The sequence below is a fragment of the Silurus meridionalis genome, chromosome 4, assembly GCF_014805685.1.
Source record: "Silurus meridionalis isolate SWU-2019-XX chromosome 4, ASM1480568v1, whole genome shotgun sequence".
NCBI classification, from domain to species: domain Eukaryota; kingdom Metazoa; phylum Chordata; class Actinopteri; order Siluriformes; family Siluridae; genus Silurus; species Silurus meridionalis.
Window position 1 is genome coordinate 13,537,892 of NC_060887.1, and position 20,377 is coordinate 13,558,268.

At 39.5% G+C, this 20,377-nt stretch overlaps 1 protein-coding gene across 2 annotated transcripts in view; it reads right to left on the minus strand.

Moving 5' to 3' along the window:
* LOC124385196 (glutamate receptor ionotropic, NMDA 2D) overlaps positions 1-20,377 on the minus strand; it is a 76,737-nt gene that overhangs the window by 45,643 nt on the left and 10,717 nt on the right. For both annotated transcript variants that reach the window (XM_046848361.1, XM_046848360.1), the window contains exons 2-6: positions 11,270-11,615; positions 10,883-11,089; positions 7,190-7,456; positions 3,210-3,538; positions 875-989 (exon numbers count right to left, since the gene is read on the minus strand). In XM_046848361.1, the coding sequence (XP_046704317.1) occupies positions 875-989; positions 3,210-3,538; positions 7,190-7,456; positions 10,883-11,089; positions 11,270-11,557 (1,206 nt within the window). In that variant the 5' untranslated portion in view covers positions 11,558-11,615. The remainder of the gene's footprint in view (positions 1-874; positions 990-3,209; positions 3,539-7,189; positions 7,457-10,882; positions 11,090-11,269; positions 11,616-20,377) is intronic.

Sequence of the window (20,377 nt, forward strand, 5' to 3'; positions counted from 1 at the left end):
TTATGGTGTCACTTCAAACTAGGAAAGAGTAAACCGAATACCATATTTCAAACACTACACTTTCTTATATAATATGCTTACAATTGTATTAACGAAACAAATGTTACACTACATGATGTATGTGACGTGTGAAGCCAGCCTTGCTGTTTCTTTGAACTGCTGCTTGTGCTGCATTGAACACTTGAAAGAAAGCACTATCTACCCTATTGTGCATGCATGAGCTCACAAATGCCTGTGATTGATTAGTGTTGTGAGTGATGGAGGAGAGAGGGAGAGATAGAGGGAGAAAGAGAGAGAATGCCATCCCTCCCACTCTGAGCACACAGCCAATTTCGGTCTCTTGACTCCAGGCCACAGATGGCTGAGACATCTTCAGGATTCAAACGATATGGTTTTCTGTGGTGCCATTCAAAAGCCATAAACTGCACAATTCTAAATATATCCAGTTGATTCTCAGAATTTCGTTTTTTAAAGAACAACTTTGTATTTTAAAATAGATCAATAGTTACCTGGAAAGCTGTTCAATCCAGCCGCATTCCTTAGCACCACTGGTGGCGAGTTCCTTAGCCTCCTGATACTTTTTAAAATCATTAGCGCCTTTTTGCCTTGGCAGCACAGAATTACTAGCTAAACCCATTGATCCAGTAACAGCTAAAAGAGCTCACACTTTTTAATTTGAGAACAAAGAAGGTATCTAATGAAACACCGTCAGCAAGTACTAAAGGCAGAGAACATCTCTTAGATTTGGAGTCTCAAAAATCCATTCAGTGCGCATAATGCATCACATGACCAATTAGCCACAGCTGAAAACTACAGCGTTCTCACAAAGACCCGAGCTGCCCATATGAAAACATAATCCTTTGTTATTTCTTACGTCTTCCCAGCCACTCCCAGGTGTGTAGGAGATGACATCCAGAAAGGGGTTCGCCAGGTAGCCTTCATTACTGAAAGAGTAATCCTTCCCACTCATGGTGATGTTACTGAAATATCTGAAAGGGAAAGGGGAAAAAGGAAATGAGCAACAGTGCAGATTTGCATTCACACTGTCTTTAGCACTAAAATGGGATTTGTGTAGGCTGTAATCTAAAAGATGGTATTTTCTATAATTACCTCAAATTAATCATTTTTCCTTACAAATCCCACAGTCTATCTTTCAGTATAAATCTGTGCACTTTCTTGAAATGTTGGTTTACACTCCACTGTGCTTTGTTTATCTGTGTTATATGCAATTGCAAGTCGAGTTTCATTCTGGAGTCCTAAGTCAATATATTGCATGGGAACAAAGAACATGATGGGAGTATACAGCATTCAGGCTGCTTTATTATTTTGCATAATTGTACTGTAAACAACTGGGCAATTAGAGCAGGGTTTATAAATGAAATAAAAAAAAAATTCAAACAAGGAAAATACCACAAAACACCCAAATGGTTAGTGTCACACAAATGAGGATGGTTCCTTTTGATTCTGGTTCCTCTCAAGGTTTCTTCCTCATACCATCTAAGGGAATTTTTCCTTTTCACAGTCACCCCAGGCTTGCTCATGGGGGATAAATTACACATAATTCACTTATATAAACATTTTTGTTCTATACTTCTTACGTTCTGTAAAGCTGCTTTGAGACAATGTCCATTGTGAAAAGTGCTTTAGAAATAAACTTTTAAATGAAAAACACAATGCAAAGTGGGATATCATTTTTAGGTATGAGTAAGAAATATGCTGCAAATTTGACAAAATTTGACATTTTTTAATAGTTTAGTCAAATATAATCCCTGTAATGATTGGGTGCTAAAATAAATCATTCACCGTGAGTTAATTTGTTTGTAAAGACTGTTGAATCAGTGTAAGTTAGCATAGGTAAGTAATGACAAATGCACAGTGTTTAATTCATTGGGCTACAGCTCAGAAGGCTGACATGGTTGGGTCCCACTGTGTCCAGCCGAAGCTGTCAGTTTCATTGGATAAATTTGTCAGCCGAATGTAAATATAGTGGGCTAGGTTTAAGTTTATGCTTAGTTTATTTATGTCATCTGCTGCCAGGAAATTACTGTATTTGTTTTCTACAGTGAATAATAAAGCCAGTGGGTTTAACCTGAATTTTATGCCTTGCAGACTATAAAAACAAAAAGATACATTTAAGGTGACTACTCACTGATGAAAGCTTTATTATCATTGACGATCTTATTATCACTGCAATAAATGATTTAGAGCCAAATGTGTGCAGATTTTAGGTTTTAAGTGGTGTGGTCACAAGTATGTGGATACCTGGCAGTCACACCCACATGAGCATTATAAAAATGATAGATTTACTTTGTTTTCCTATTTGCAAATATGTTAAAATAAGCTCTGCTATTCTGGAAAGGAAACGTCTCAACTGGTTTTGTGGAGCTGTAGGAAATTGTGAGCATTTAACTACAAGAGCATTTTTGGTTCAAGTACTGATGTTGGGTGGTGCGACCTAGGGTGCAGTCAATGTTCCAATTCATCTTAAAAGTGTTCTGTGCAGAGCAGTCTATTTTATATACTCCAGCTTCAGCAAACCTTCTTTGAGAATTTTTGCTTTGTGCATGGGGGCTTTGCCATGCTAGGACAGGTTTGGGAATGTCATGGATGGGTATGTCAAAACTAATTGTATGTGAGTAATGAAATGGTCGGGTGTCGACATACCCTTGTCCATATAGTGTATTTAAGATGGATCTGGCATGTTTAATTATAAGCCTTACTTTAACACCTGCCCCATGTTATTTTCTCTACTATTAGCTTTTTTTCCTTATCTCATCCATTTCGGTGACCTGGTTGTAAATCAGAACAGACTTCTATTTTGCCTCTGGAATCTCTTAAGAAGAAAGAATGGAGGACGTAATGTTGCCCAGGGATATCCTATGTTGACTCTAATTACTAAATATGCCATACAAGCTCTTTTTTTAAGTGCAACAAAACATGTAAAACTGCATACTAAATCAGAACCTTGAGCTAAACAAGATGATATTTAAAAGCAGTGCCTAGGGATATTATAAGCAAAGGACATAATTTGCCTACAAAAAAAAACTCTGCTAATGTAGACTTTTTACAGGCAATCTGTAGCGAAAGAGGTACGACCAGATTGGTTTAAATTACAGGAATAATTTAATAAAAAAACCCGGTCAGCAACGTATGGCACAAATTCTAAAAAAATCCAGATATATTCCATTTGTTCCAGAACTCTTCCTTACTTAATTCTCCCACGAATCCTCTGTGTCCTGTTGCCATCTGTCTGGCAGTTTGTGACAAAGTGAGGCCCACTGGTAGCGCCGTAGTCCTGGCGCAGGGCCATGGCTCCATGAATGAGGACAGAAACGCCCCGGGCGATCCGTTTGCGTGCTTCATCTCTCCAACCCTGAGGCCTCACAGCAAAAAGACGGCTGGGCAGGCCATTCACACCCAGCTCAGACAACGCCGGGCCCACAGCGAACCACATATGAGATGCTCCAGCCTGCCCAGCCGCCCACGCTGCATGAAACACCTGCTCAGCTTCCTCCTGGGAGCAGTACAGCAGACGGACCTGGGAGAATGTGAATAGAGAGAGAAAGTTAGAGCAGAAAGGTCAATACAGAGCAACACCAACTGAATACAGACACCAAGTGAAGTGGGCGAGAGATCATTTGTGGTAAATGGACAGAAGATCAGAAATAGGTCAGAGATTTCCCAAAAAACAGACAGAACATGACAGAAGTAGAGCATGGCTGGGTGAAGATATTTGCATACACGTCTCATAGCTTCAGAGGAGACGAATAATTATGATCATAAAAGAGGGTGGCATGTCCCTGGGGAGAAAGATGGTGAGAATCAAAATAGTCCCAGTGGGAAATAAGAGAAATATGTCATTACGTTAGTGTTATATTTTCAAAGCATAGCAATTTGATCCAAAAGAAAGTTTCACCAGCTATTACAAATTTAATTACAGAAAAAAACATACAGGTCAGACACACACACACAGTGCTTGGACGAAACACTGAATTATATATATTATATATATATATATATATATATATATATATATATATATATATATATATATATATATCTACGGCATTATATGGCATTCTGTAATGGGTTACAGGGGTTCTCACTGGCTGAATGACAAACAAAAAAAAAAAAAAAACAATACCCCTCCTACCCAATATCCTTACTGTAAGTGATGGGAATTGCAGCTCTTCTCCATGAGTCACAGCATTCAGCATAGCTCACCAATAACAGCCAACTCTTTCAGCTCCCTAATGCCTCATTGCCATTTTTAATCAAGCTGTAAAAATGCTATTCTTTGCCTAATTATAGATGGAATTGCTCCATGAAATCTTACTCTGTCTTCTAATTAATAAAACAACAATACTTTGTATTGCCTTTTATTAAAAACAGAAAGCAACTGTTTCTGACTATAAATGTAGCCCTAACAACATACAATATACATTCTGGCATTAGTGCTTTCATGCCTGCTGTGTCTTCATGTGTGTTCACTAAGAAAAGTAATTTCCATTTAACCCGATAACCAGAAACCCTCCTATGATACATTTTTCTGTAGAAAAAAAAACGACTGTAGATCTTCTACAAAAAAAAATACTGCAGCCACTCCTCCCTGTCATGCTGCCTCATACAAACAATTAAAAAAGATGTTAGAAAGATGTTACCATGGAAGCATTTTGATTGAATTACAGTGCAGGAGTAACATCATGTAAGCAAGCCTGTGCTTTACATAAAAGAGGAGATTTAAAATGCAGAAACATTCACAAATAACATGCTATAAAAATAATTACACATGGCCAAACCCAGTCTGATTGGCAAGTCAACAAAATGTGGATGCTTGCTAAATTGCTTAGCTAGCAAGATTTAGCTTGTTAGTCAAAGAGGCTTAAAAGCAACGTCTTGTAAAAGTTAATTCCCTACTCCCTACTTCAAAATTTATAGTTATTTAATATGGTATTTTGAGGTCAGGCTCACAACCTACTAAATAGTTCTCCTTATTATATTAGCTTAGATTTTGACGCTAAATAGAATTTTAATAGGACCATTAATTTCAGCTTATGCAAAATACTGACCATTACATCATAATACACTTTTAAACATAATTCGATGTTTGTATTAGCTATAGTCAATATAAATGTAAACACCTTATCAATAATAGCAATTTTAATCCTCTCAACAACATTATAGTTTTGATTACACACTTTTCTGATTTGTTAAAAACACTAAGACAGTGAAGGACAGTCAAAACTAAGATAAAAAAAATTTATTTATTTACTTAAATGTTTTCATATTTAAAGAAATAAAATGGTTAATGGTTAAAAAAGTAAAAAAAAAAAAAAAAAAAAAAAAAAAGACAAAGAATAAACACATTAATAAAACTTCCCAGTATTTTAAAGGCACCCATGGGCAAAGAATATAAAGACAAGGGAGAACACTTCAGGTTACTAAAGAGATTCCTGTATTTATCTTCCCCAGGGCATGAGTCAACCTAGTTGGTCATGTTCACCATGTTTATAAAATAGATCCCATAAAAATGGCTCGCTCTTTCGATAAACACAACACAATCTTTTCCTAACTTTATGCTAACATCTAAAAAATTATATGTTCATTCATTTTTGTCTTGTTTATACAATCTTGGAACTTTTACACTTTACACTTTATTCCACAGGTCTCCATTATTAGCATATTCTCTGTTATATCTAATATTACTACATTACATGCAGTAGTGTTCTTTTAACTTTACCCTTCTGGAAACAGTGTGTTCTTTTTCCCATGTCAAAAAATATGAATGATCATGTTCCATTTAAAAAGTGTTATTAATTATGCAGCAAAATATCCTGGAATGTAAAACCATATTTTAGCATTAACCTTTGAGAATGTGCAAGGAGCATTGTTCTTGGAAAATACCCAAACCATCGTCCGATTGGTTGGGAAAGGAAAGGAAAGGAAAGGAAAGGAAAGGAAAGGAAAGGAAAGGAAAGGAAAGGAAAGGAAAGGAAAGGAAAGGACATTTGAAAATGTACAAAAGGCATGTACAAACAAATTTAAAAACCTTGCAAACAAGAACAGAATGCATTTCATGTATGCACTCATTTTAAATGCCAGCAAGTCACATTCACAGGAGATCATAATGAGTTTGCGTGTTCAATGCTGCATGTGAACAAAGTAATTCGGCGTGTGACGGGAACAGACTTTAGTGTGGACGTGCACGTCAAGGACGTCTGTGCAGAGCAGAAGGAAATCTGATAATATATTAAGCTTTGGTGAGTTCAGTTTCTGGCAGGAAGTTACTGCCATAGAGGAAGATTAGGAGTGGAACGAGAGAGAGAGGAAGCGTTAGGAAAGGAGAAATAAACTAAGAATTTGAACTGTTAATCTTTTATTGGGTTTGGAGTTAGACGGACTACTTTGTTCTTTGGCATCTAAAACTGTCATGTCTATTATCATTTTTAATACTCTAGTTATGCCTTTCAGTGTCTGCACAACACAGGTGCATGCTGGTAATGTGTGTGTGTGTGTGTGTGTGTGTGTGTGTGTGTGTGTGTGTGTGTGTGTGTGTGTGTGCACTTGCGAGTTCAGGACACACATGGTTGTAATTGAGCAGGACCACTGGATGCTCCCGTCTGCCAAAGGAATCGGCAGGTCTGGCTGAGGCTAATGCACAAGGCACTGGGCTGCAAAGCCACTAGCGCAGAGCTATATTAACACTGACATTGGTGTACAAGGACCCACACAGTACAATAACAACCCTCTGAACATACCTCCCCTACTATACACACACACACATACACACCACAATAACAACCCATAGCAACAATTGAAAAAAGAGGGAATGAGAGAGAGAAAGTGCACTCAGAAAGGACAGAGAGAGGTCAGAGAGGAAAAGGGCAAAGCAAGGAAGCGTGGCTGATGGAAACAAATAGTAATGAAAGATGAAAAAAGAAAGGGAATTAGAGAGACTGGGATTTGGAGATTGGGAGAAGGGCAGTAGAGATGCCGGGTCAAAAGGAGACACAATTGGACATGTGGCTATGTGAAAGAGAAATGGACAGAGACAGGCAGTGGAGGAAAAAAATGACCGAGAGAGAAAGGAATGAAGGGACAGACAGACAGATAGACAGCCTGTCATAGAATGACAGAACAATGTTAGAAGTAAGTAATAGAAGGAAACATGGCTCTCGATCATCTTTACCTGTGCCTCGTTTTCCTTCAGCAATCTGCGCGTGCGAGATCCGCCTGGGTCATCGGTTAAATTCAGCATCACCACGCTTTTCTTCTCCCAGCCAATAAAGGAGCCATCTGTCAATCCCTCAATCATAGACAGAAAGTCCTGGTAGCCATGGTGACGTGTCGACACCACAGAAAAGGCCGTCCAATCATACTCCTCGAGCACCTCGAAGATCACTTCCAGTTGGAGCGCAGTGGAGGTGCTAAACTGCAGGAAGATGGAGCCGCTCTCCTGCGCAATGATGAAAGGGAAAAAACATAAGGACTTTTTTCCATTTCTCCTCTCTATTCGTTCTCTCCATAAGGCATTGAATTGCATTGGATTGAATTCCTTATACAGCGTTTCTTACATAACACTATTTACAATTAACTCCAGGGTGCTACAGCCTCTGGAAGAGTAATTAAGGGGGAAAAACTACATTTCCCATGACTACGCTCGCTCTTCATTTTCAGTTTGCATCATCATGGAAATTGAATTTCTCATCAAGTGTTTCTGAAATAGGAGTCCACTGCAGCAAGGAGAGGCAGCAACACGGGAAATGTAATTGTGAATGGGTTTCAAATGGTTGCTGGTGCAAATCAGCCACAAATTTAAATATCATTTGGGGAGACATGCAGGGACTGTGGTAGGAAAAGCACACAGTTTGAAAGCAACTGCTATCTCTCCAGAGTCAACGATTTTAAAATATATAATTTGTAAGAGAAAACAATTCTGTCTGTTAATTTTCAGTTTTGTTTTATTTTTCATTTTCCCACCGATATGCTGGGTATGACTTATTATACAATATATGGACAAATATTTGTGGAAACCTGACAAATAGGATTTGTATTAACTTTTTAAGCCTTCTATTCCACATTTAGTCCACATTTGCTGCTATAATAATCTCTACTTCTGGGAAGATGTTCCACTACACTTTGGAATGTGCTTGTTTAGATTTAAACAATCTAGTCAGTGTTCAGTTAGTTTCTCCCAAAGGTATCCAGTAGCTCTATACCACGCCATTCAAGATCTTTTATTTTAACCCATGTAAACCATATCATCAAGGAGCTGGCTTTGTGCACCCAGATGGAAATCTGATATATGGCCATATATGAACATTGTTGTTGTAGAAATAATGTTATTGTAGTTCTACTGGTTGCTTGCGACATATATAATAAAGTTTTTTTTTACATACTATCTAATATTTCCATACATATGTAGGATATATTGTGTAACACCATTCATGATACATTAAAGTAGAACATAATATATAAGATACTTGATGTTAAGTTATGGAATTAGTAACTATGTGAAAATAGTGTCACATAGATGTTAGTGTAAAATTTGCAAACACTGCATTTGAGTAATTGTCCCAAACTGGAGTAAAATTTTTTGGAATAATATCACTCCCAAAACTCACATATCTAAAAAAAAAAATAAATAAAAAAAAATAAAAAATAGAAAAACAAGAGACATCAACCCTCTTACAAAGTATTACACAAGTAAAGTTAAGTTTAAAAAAATAGATAATAGTTAGATGTTTTGCAATGAAAACTGCATGAAAATTCATCTTATACTGATTTATTTTATAGAAAGTGGGAAATAGTTAATTTCAGATCAGGAGAAAGTGCAAAATGTAGTTGTAGAGCCCGTGGCTTGGATGCCATGCTGCAATTTTAAATGCACAGACGTCTAAACTGAAATGCATCTGAACACATTCTGTGAGTGCTTGGTGACACTGAACAATTTTCCTCATTCCTCGAACTCGAGGAGAAAGCCCTTACGGAACTCAGAACTGGGCTGTGTTCCCTTCTCCTTCTCTTTGCAGGCTGAGATAGGAGGACAGAGGAACATTCGCATGTAAGGCTGCATGCTTCTTCTTTCATTTCTCGGGGTGGGGCGTACGGCTTCTAGCTGCCGCAGCCGCAAATGAATGCTTTCGAAATGAATCCTCATGGTCCCAAACCGTCTGATCTTGGACGCTGGCCAGCATGCTGACCACTGAGAGCCGGTCTCGCACTCCTTGCACCCATCGGTCTCCCGGCAGGCAGGAGTTGTCTCACTGCCGGTTGAGCAGGCGGCAGCCTTATCCCGTCATAAAGGTCCCTTTCAGCTTCTTTCTTCCTTGACCTAGGCCGTGGGCCAAGCTAGGCCTAGTTTTGCCGCGGCTCGCTTTCATACCTTGTGCAGATTACTGTCCGCCTGCGAGGCTGAGTCGCCCGTGCTGTGGGGTTTCGACTGTTCGGCTGGGAAGGGACAACAGACGCCTTTATCCTCGCCCTCCATATAAAAATCTAAAAGGTCAAAGTTAGCATCGCCCTCTATGTCCTCGTCGCCTGGTCATTCCTCCTCCTCCGCGAGGAGCTTATAAAAGAGGTGGAATCACCGGCGATCAAGTGCGCCCAGCTTGTGGTAGCTCGCGGCTGATGGTCAAGGGCTATAAATTTCATGGCAGCACCAGACAGACATGGGTGGTGAACCTCCGTGTAACAAAATTTTTTTACCGGCATTTACGGACAGTGAACGCATACTTGTGGGTCCGCGAACAACGTTGGGTTGTTGCTCCACATGACGATGTACATGGGCGAAATGCAACCTTTCTGATCTTTGACTCATTTCCCTTGGCAGGGGGAAAGACAGTTGATATGGCTGAGTACAAAGAAATCAAGACTCATCACAACATGTTAGTCTCTTGATTTTCGTAGGGTAGTTAGCCCTTTGAAGGTTCACCTTGATGCGTGAAGCCTTTAGTTAGCTTGATGCCACTAATTTCTTACCGTGTAATTTAATACCCAATAGGTCGAAAAGGAATAGCGCGCCTTGGCGCGGACGCTATATCTAATTTTGCAATGTCACTCAGCATGATCCAGTATGACTGGTTACGCGTTCGGTGGTGGAATCCAGTGATGGCCCATCTGATGAACAGTTTAGCAAAAACCAGCAGGAAACTGGATGTGCTAAGACCGACGAGGTGTCATAGGAACTTCCGTTTTTGGTCACGCCCAAAGCGTTTCCAATAGTGAAACACAGAGCAAAGTTAGAAAAAGAACCAAACATGAACATGTATGCAAAATATGTGCTTTGCGTGTATTGCTATATATTATATTTCCATATGGGCACAGTGGCATTGCAATGCTGGAACAAGGTTGGATCTCCTAGTTGTAATTATTTTTATTTTATTTAAAAAAACATCCTTTTTTATTGTGTAAGGAAAAAGTCAGGTATCCCAATACTTTTATATGTTTTGAACAAAGATGCACAAGACCACATGTTGCCCATGTTGCTCTATGCTGTTAGCTTAAAAAAAAAGTTAGTCTAGCACAAGGAAAAGAGACAGCAGCCATCAAATATCAGCTCGGAGCTTTTCAGCAATGGTAAAATGCCTGCACCAAGGCATTCTGCTCAATTTTCCATTACCTCTGCTTCCATAGTCTTTGATGAGCACAATGCCAAGCAGACAATCATACATTTAAACATTGCAGCAAGTACGGTTCAGGTAGTCAGTTAACCTATCAGAGGTTCTAGTCAATTTACAAAGACTTCATTCATTCAAGCCAGCAGGTATTTGCGAAGCTGGTTTTCATTTGAAAATCTAACTAACCTCAAGCGAATGCACCGCAGCATTTTATTCTGCCGTGGGCACATTCTTAACCATTAGAGTAATAACCCTCGTCATACCTGTGGCACTCTGCCCAGTCCTGCTCCCCCTCCCACAGATACAATAGGAAGGCCCGTCTGGGCCGAGACAAATTCCAGCATGGGGGCCAGCGGGCCTGAAGCCAGCGGGATAGGTCTCTCATCCTCATACACCAGCCCCTGCACAGGTCTAGATGCCAACAGGTCACACAGTTGAGAGAGCAGGCTCCTGGGACTGCTGTCATTCACCTGTGAACAATTTCAGATCAGTATTCTCAATTAAATTTACATCAATCTACACTTCTGCATGTACACTCATACATTTAAAAAAATAAACCAACATATTAAAATGTGGCTGTCAGCGTCTGACTTTTTACCATTTCACATTCAGTCTCTGTCTCAGAATGCAACCCAAGCTCTCTAGCCCACCTGAAGCCAGATGACGTTAACATAACCCCACTTGGTGACAACGCTCTCCCCGAAGCTGCTGTGCACTCGGCCAAAGCCTGGATACAGGACCCTGCCTCCGGCCGCTGCCACTCCCGCCTCGTCCTGAGCCACAGAGCCCGCATGGATCACCGCGATGTTAAAGTGCATCGGCGCCACCTGGTCTCGCTCACGTTCTCGGGGGCGGAGCAAGAGGTGAGGGGAGGTGGTGACCGGCCCCACCCATTCCACCAGGGCCAACAGGAGAGGGAAGGCAGGTACTGTGACCATGGCAACAGAAAAGAGAGCAGGAGAAGCGGAGCAACAGGAGGTGCAATCTAGTGAACACCTAAGAAAGAGAAAGTGAAAGAAATAAAGCAAAATGGAGGAGAAAATAAAACAATGATTAGAATAATATTTGCTCAGTGGTCCCCAACCCCTGGGCCGCGGACCGTCACCAGTCCGTGGATCAATTGGTACCGTGCCGCACAGAAAGAATACATAACTTACATAATTTCCGTTTTATTTTTTTATCTGATTTTAAACAATGTTTTATTTTGAAAAATCCACATCTGTCTATGACTCACTCTTGATGCATGTCAAGATGCTTGCCTCGGTCACATGTCTTACCTCCATCTGCTACTTTTTTAAAGGGGCTGCTCCAGCCGGTAATACATAACCTCTAAATTAAAACCCTCAAGCTAGCAAAATGAACAAAACACAACACAGTGGAATGACATTTATAATTATATTTAGAATTTTTTTTTGTATTTATCCGCCACATCTAACCGGTCCGTGAAAATATTGTCCGACATGAATCCGGTCCGTGGCGCAAAAAAGGTTGAGGACCACTGATCTAGCTGACAAGGGGTTCTTGAAGAGCACTGACTGGCTGGAAATAAAACAAAAAAGATAAGTAACATAAAAGTACACCAGAGAAAGAAAAAAAAATTAAATAAACTATTTAGGCCACTGAATGAAATAGAGCAATACTGAGGAGAAAATAGAAACTGAGAAATAGACCAAAACTGATAGACAGATATAGCTGTGCTAGAAGAAGACGTGTATGTGTATGTGTGTTGGGGGGCATAAATCTACAAGCAGGGTATGTATGATTACACCCAGGGTTATTAAGGCAAGTAAATAATATTAATTAAATCCTCTGTCACACAAACACAAGCATACACGTACATACACACACACCCGCACACACAAAATAAGACACTCTCACACACAGTGGCATACTAACACATCACACACACACACACTCTCTCTCTCTCTCTCTCTCTCTCTCTCTCTCTCTCTCTTACACACACAAGCACACACAACAATATATTATTCCTACACTTTCATCTGTATCCTACCCCTTTGTTGTTTATGTTTTCTCCATGCTTGAACTTATTGAGGTATTGAAGGAAAGATGGGGTGGCAACAAAAATAAAAACTATTAAAAAATGTTTGTCTGTAAGGGTTAAGTACAGTACTAATGACTAATAAAGAGGCAAACATGAAAAGAGAGAGCTACAGTATATGAATTAAATATCAAGAGAGGGGAAAGAACTGAAAGAAAGGCTGATTGCCAGGCTGTGTGAACGTGTGTGGCCTACACACACAAACTATGCTATTGGTTTGTTTGAGTGTATATGTGTAAGACATGGAAGTACTTTATAACCAGAATTGGATTGACGAGACACACTAAGCGGTTGAAAGAAATCCTCGTTAACATAACTGTAGACACACCACTTCTCTTCAGAATAACACATTAAAACAAAAATTATGGATGAACTATAATGTGATGAAATTTCAGCCTCTGTACATTTACAAACCAAGAAATAAAAGCTGAAAATTCTGATTTAAAAAACCTACAATGATTGTCAGATCTAAAACTATTTCAAATCATTGTCAAGTCAAGAAGATTTTATTGTAATTTCAACCATATATACAGTAGCTGACGCAGTACACAGTGAAATGAAACAACGTTCCTGCAAAGACAACACAAGACAGTGCAAGACAAACAGGACAGTGCGTGATAATTGTGATAATGAAAAATAAAATGCGAGTAAATGTCCAAAACAAGAATCTAGGGGAATATATTTTCAGAAGAGTGGAGGTTATTAGACCAGCAAATGAGGACTTAATGTGGAATCAGCTGTTCAAAAAGCACATACAAATCTTATGGCCAGGCATCCACAATCTTTTGTTTATATAGTGTGTGTTGCATTTACTCTGAACAATATTAGCAAATATGCACATTTCTTGAACTCCAACATTTAATGTTAATGTTCACCGCAAACACCAGAATAGAAAAAAATATGTGATCTGTCTTGAAAAAAAAAAAAAAGCTTTTTATACTTAAGAGTTCAGAGTCTTAACTGAAAAGCAATAAAAACAGAGCAGTTTTAGAGGCAGAAATGCTTGTTTATGAGAGAGGTCAAAGAGAAATGGTCAAACTGGTTGGAGCTGACAGGGGATCTACAGTAACTCTATATCCCAGTATTACAAACCTTGCGGTGGGTGGCCTTCAACAGCAAATAACCACAATATGTTCCACTCTTGTCATCCAAGAACAGGGAGCTAATCATGAGCACATGCTCAGTGAAAATGTACAGGTGAAGACTAAAAAATATCCCCTTCTTGTTTTCCAGTCTACAGCTGTGCACTACCAGTGAGCCTATGTTTAATATTGGCCTCAGAATCCTGTTCTTGGCTGACAAGTATGGAACCGAATGTGGTTTTCTGCTGTTGAAGGCCATCTGCATCAAAGTTTGATATTTTGTGCTTTCCGCTCACTATGCATCTCTGCTTGCTGTGGATTTAAAGAGTGGTAATTTGAATTACTGTCACCGTCCTCTCAGCTCATAGTTGTCTGGCCATTCTCCTCTGATTTGTCTCATCAACAAGGCATTTGTGTCTTGAAAAACTGCTGCTCAATGACTGTATGTTTTGCCAGATCACTAGAAACTGTTGTTCACTGGACAGAATCTAAACGATTTTAACCAGCCTATCTGGTAGCTGTACCTGCAGGTTTTATAAATTACACTGCTGCCACATGATTAGCTGCCACGTGATAATTGCATGAATAATTAGCTGAGTACTGACAGCGAGGGGTATTAAATGTTGATAAATAAATGTACAAATCCTAAAAAGTTGAACCGAAGAAAATATAAACCACAAATCATTTTGCAAAGCAGATATAATAAGAGGCCTAGCAGGTAATTTGGAAGCCCAATGGCAAATATGCAAGTATTTAGCCAACACCTGATGATTCAAAAATAAAACATTATGAATACGAACATTTTTTTATACTCAAGACACTGACTATATATTGCTTCAAACAGCCCTCCAAAAAGATGTTTACAGAGATCCATAACCAAGCTTAAAATGGAAAAAGATGAAGGTTTTAATGTCTAAACAAGAAATCATTGGTCAGGAAATTTGCATAAATAAAACAAATGCACCTGAGACTCCTGTTCTATCCTTTGCTTGTATTACTTTTGCTGCCATGAACTGTTTGGGGGAAAAGCTCTTATCTGAGAAGTTCATTCTTATAGTCTTAGTAGATAATTTCCAGACCAATGATTTGTTAAGACAAATAAAAAGCAACAACATTTACGTACACTATATAGGCGTAGGTTTGTGGACAACTGACCCTAAGATTTCAATGTGTTTTCTAAACATTCCATTTTGTCACCTTTCATTTGTTGTTTGTGTTACGATTTATCCCAAAGGTGTTCAATATAGTTGAGGTCAAAGCTCTATAGCAGGCCACTCAATTTCTTTCAATCCAAACCATGTAAACCATATCCTCATGGAGCTGGCTTTGTGCAGAGAGGCATTGTCACGCTAGAACAGGTTTGGCTCTCCTAGTTCAATTGAAATTTTAATGCTGCCACATCCAAAGACATCTTATACAATTGTGTGCCTCCAGCTACCTGGTAACACTTTGGGGAAGCACCACATATGGCTGGAAAATCCAGGTGTCCCAATACTTGTCCATATCATGTATGTTTATTTCACATAGCCAAACATCACTAGTATTGAATATATATATATATATATATATATATATATATATATATATATATATATATATATATATATATATATATATATATGCGGAATAAAAATAGTGTAATACCTTGCAAGTTTGGCCATTGTGAGTTCCACTACTGGTGAATGACCAACATAATATCAATTCTAATCATGTAACATGGCTTGTGACACTTTCCAATGTCATTCCACATCATTGTCATTCAGAACCCATTCGTGGCATTTATGATACAATTATCTAACGCTTTCCAAGCTGCATCCTATTATAGCCAGATCCCTAACGATGATTAAGGTTTTACCTGGCCATTTGGCTTGCAAATGGCTAAACTCTGAAACGCTAAAATCGAAAGCACCACGTACGCATGATACTCCCAGCAATAAAGGTAATAAGATTTACATCATTATTCGTACATCGATAATCAATAATTCATGCTTTCATATTGCTGTATGAGGCTTAAAGCCACCCGTCCACAGTCAGAACAGTAATATCACACCCCAGTTTCTGATTCACTTTCCATGGCTAGTTTGGAGCTAATTGGCTCTTACTTTGATCATATTCAGTATTCATGGAGATGTGCATAGCCTGCATGGATCATACTGATTTTTGAAGTGGGGTGTGTGACCATGTGTGTGTGTGTGTGTGTGTGTGTGTGCGTGCGTGTGTGTGTGTGTGTGTGCGTGTGGGGCGAAGGGGGGTTACAGTCCTGTGCAGAAGTATGGCACATACACAAGCACACACACACACAAATAGAATTGCACAAACACATTATGCATGCATGAGCTTACAGAGACGCACAGGCACTCATGCAAACACTCGCACGCACACTCGCGCGCGCACACACACACACACACGCACGCACGCACACACACACACACACACACACACAAACACACACACATAATCTTATGCATACTGTACAGGCTCAAGCTGATGTGCATTATGCAAATGTAAAACACCTGAAAGCACATGCGCGCACACACACACACACACACACACACTCGGGCCGTCTGGATCTTGATTCGCCTGCTGCTCGTTACGGCTGGCAGCATGACCGGATCTCAAGCAGCGCACAACTGCCAGGGTGCCGCGGTACTGTGGTCTCTCTCCACAGTGCGGGTGTAAACACCTGTCATAAAGCATCGCGCCCACACCCTGATGACCGCCGCTATCTCAACTCCTTCATCTGACAAACGACCATGCCATCAATTATGTACTCAGACAGCAATAACAAAAGCCTGAATTTTTCGACTCCACTGTACATGAACGTTAATGCACTATTTATACACTGTTACACGGTTAAAAAAAGGGGGGGTGAGGGGGTACACAAGCATAATGCACAGAACTTCAATTACAGCGTAGTGTACGAAGCAGCAGGGCAAATGCTGTGTTATATATATAATCTACCAGGCAAACCCAAAAGCAATTTTGTTGCCCTTTCTTATTTTTTAAACTTCATTCCACAATAGAAAATCAGCTAACCACTGATGTCTGTCATCATCGTTTTCGAGATACCACTTGTGATTTGCAGTTTCAGCAAAGCGAGCGAGCGAGAATCCACTATGTAAGACACTTCAAAATCATTCATTCATTCATTATTCAAGAACAAGCTCTGTCCAGCTTAGTGCAAAACGTACTTCAGAGTGCATTTGCAGGAAGCCACAATGCGATCATGCTATATACGCTAGGTACGTCAGATATTAAAGCAAATAAGTTTCAGCGATCCAGCCAGCAGACTATATCCACGGCTCTCAGTTGTAATCTTATCACCTTCGGTGAATTACATAATTGCAGTGGTGTAACAGCGCTCAATATACTATCTTCCTCCTGCGTCTGTAGTGCTTTTACCCAGATGCTCGCTCCACTCACTAAAACAGTGAAATGATAACTAATAACCACCTCTCAAGTTAGTCCTGCTCTTCTCCTCACCGAGCTCTGGATGATTTTTCCAAATCACTCAGCAACCATTGATTAAAGTAATGAAATTCATACATTTTGACATTGGTACATTTCAGGGAAATTACGGCGCTGTAACTTCTTCTGAGGGATTTCGAATTTACTGCATCAAACACTCTGAAAATTAACACGTGACAAAATGTACTTGTTGTATGATACCAGTGGTGGGCTGTCAGGGCCAGCAAGGCCATCTCTGCTCGCCTAAACACTATCAGAAGCACTGACCCACATTTACAACCTAAATTCTAATATTTGTTTCATGAAATTGTAATAATTTATTCCCAACAGTTTTTTCTCTTTATTTTGTAGTGTTTACCCTGGCTGCACTGCTTCCAGTACGTGGATGTGAATGTTCGATTTTAAGTCCAATCAGATTCAGCCTCTATTTGCTGCCATGTCAATCTAACCTGCCCAGGGCTTTCACACACAGTAGTGCTGGCCGATGTTCCTTAAACAATATTAGCAATGGGTCTGTTTTTTTAACCAATCAGATTTAAGCTAGCTGGCCCAGAATAGCGTCAGCATTTTTCCGTCCTCTGATTGGTTGGTCAGAAGAAAACTGTTACAGCCAAGTTCGACTAGCAAAACACGTCTGTAGCTCTGCACACATTAATACATCTGAGTTAAACTCTTTTTATTTGCCCACAGTGGCTGACAGAGGAAGAGAAATTTATTTGGTCTCTGACATACTTAAAATTCCATTTTCAAAGCAGACTTTTCCAGAAAAGCTAGACATCGTGAGGAAAGGTCAGCCAACCCTGAAGCTAGCTAGCTTGCCTTAGCCCGGGAAAGGGTTTGTTCGCCACTTGCATACGTGTGCCTATGAGGGTTACAACTGGCTTACAGCCTCTGAGGAGCTTTGCATCTCTGGTCAAATGGTTGTATTTTATTTTAATTTTTTATGTTTTTGTCATGTTATTATTCTGAACTGCTCCAGATGATGAAGATGCAGAGTTGCGGTGGTAGTTTAGAGGTTTTGAGTTGTCTTAACTGGGTTTCTTGCTTTAGTAAAATTGTATTCGGACTCCATAAGTGATATGCGTTTTTGTATAGTATTGATGGTTTCTATAATTGCGACGTGATAGTGGGGGGTATTAAGAGGAGGATTAAGTTTGGGTAAGTCACCACTGAAGACCCAGTTACCAAATGCACGGCCCGCCACTGTATGATACTTTCTTTTATTTCTGAGATCACTCAGTAAAATACAACTTTTTTCAATTGTGTACACTCACAATGGTCAAATATAAGAATCATAGCTGCTCTGTTTTACGGCTGCTAAAAAGATTTTATCAAATCTTTTTTCCTCAGTTTAGATTCACTAGCGCAGTTGAGGACTCTTCATGCTCAACCCATTTAGAAGTAGTTTTTTCCTTTTCTGTCTCTCTATCTCCGGCTCTGAAAGCTACTTGAGTGGTGAAACAGCACATCCCTGTAAAGCCCAGTATCTGAGCATGCTGTGCCTCTCTTTGTCTCACAGAGTCCATTTAATCCAACAGGCTGCTTTGACCCACTCAAAAATAACATTGTATAAAAATAAACCTTATTCGGTAAAGACACAAAACTTTCATTAAAAAATATCATAAAAAATAAGTTTCTTTCAATTCCCTTGCATCTAAAAATACATTTGCAACCTCCATAAAAAGCCAACTCTCCCAATTCTCCAACCCTCCATTCACTCTGTTACATTTAACCAAACAATTTTCTTTTCTATTCTCTTCATTTCTAAACATGTTTTGTTCCTTTCAAATGGTATAGGGGCCTTTCATTTGACCTCCAGTTACAGCACAACTCCTAAATTTCAACTGTAGCAATTTCACTAATAGGAGCTGCATATCCACCTCTGCTCAGCCCCATTCACAAACATCCATTGCTGTGTCCCATTTTCTTTCCTGCTCAATTCTTACAAAGCTGGCTGCTTTTCAGAAGCATGCCGATGATGAATGGTTTCCCGAATACCTCTATTAGCAGGTAGTTGGCTTAAAACAAGCTTCGGTGGGGTGGATCAGCACTGTGCAGCTATTTGGCATTAGGTGCTACAGTAGGTGCTAGACTGTCTGCTGAGCTCGTGGGCAAACATCAACACAGCTGGTCTTCCTTTTAAGTTCACAGGTCTGTGCTGCATGTGGTAAAAGTAGGTGGTTTGTAGTTTGAGCACATTTAAACCATTAAAGGCTCAATCTGCTTCCTTACTGACAAACATACACTACATGGACATAAGTATTGGGGTACCTGAGTTTTCCAGCCATATGTGGTTCTTTCACAAACTATTACCACAAAGTTAGAGGCACACAGTTGTATAGGATGTTTTCAGATGTGGTAGCATTACATATTCCCTTCACTTGAATTAGGAATTCAAAGCCAGCTCCATGAACATATGATTTTAATGAATTGGAGTGGAAGATCTTGAGTGGCTTGTTATCAATTTCTGACTTCAACCCTACTGAACACTTTTGGGATGAATTTGATTTGCTGACAACACCCCAGGCCTCCACACTCTACAGGACTTTAGCCACAATTGTTGGTAGCTGTTATAAGGTGATAAGAAATAAATCATATGTCTTACTTGACATTTAGTACTTATTTGCTCTTGTAATAAACTCTATTTTTCTGGGAAGATGTTTCCACTAGATTTTAAAATGTTCTTGTGGACATTTGTGCTCATTCACCTACAAGAGCATTAGTAAAGTTAGATATTGATGTATGTTGAGGAGGCCTGGGGTGCAGTCAGCATTCCGATTTATCCCAAAGGTGTTTAGTAGGGTTAACTTCAGAACTCTATAGCAGGCCACTGCTTTTGTATGCAGGGTCATTATTATGCTGGAACAGGATTGGGTCTTCTATTTAAAGTGAAGGGAAAATTTAATGGTACCATATCCAAAGACATCCTATACAATCGACTCCAGTATGACTCCAACTTTGTGGCAACAGTTTGATATGGCCAGAAAAGTCACGTGTGCAAAAAATTGTATATAGTGTAGCTTGTGTAGGTAAGAATTATTATATTCTTGTATTATTATTATATATATTACTGTATAACTGTTTTAGCAAAGAAAAATAAACATAGTGACCTACTGTCCTATACATTTACAGGGCTCAAGGGGCTAAAT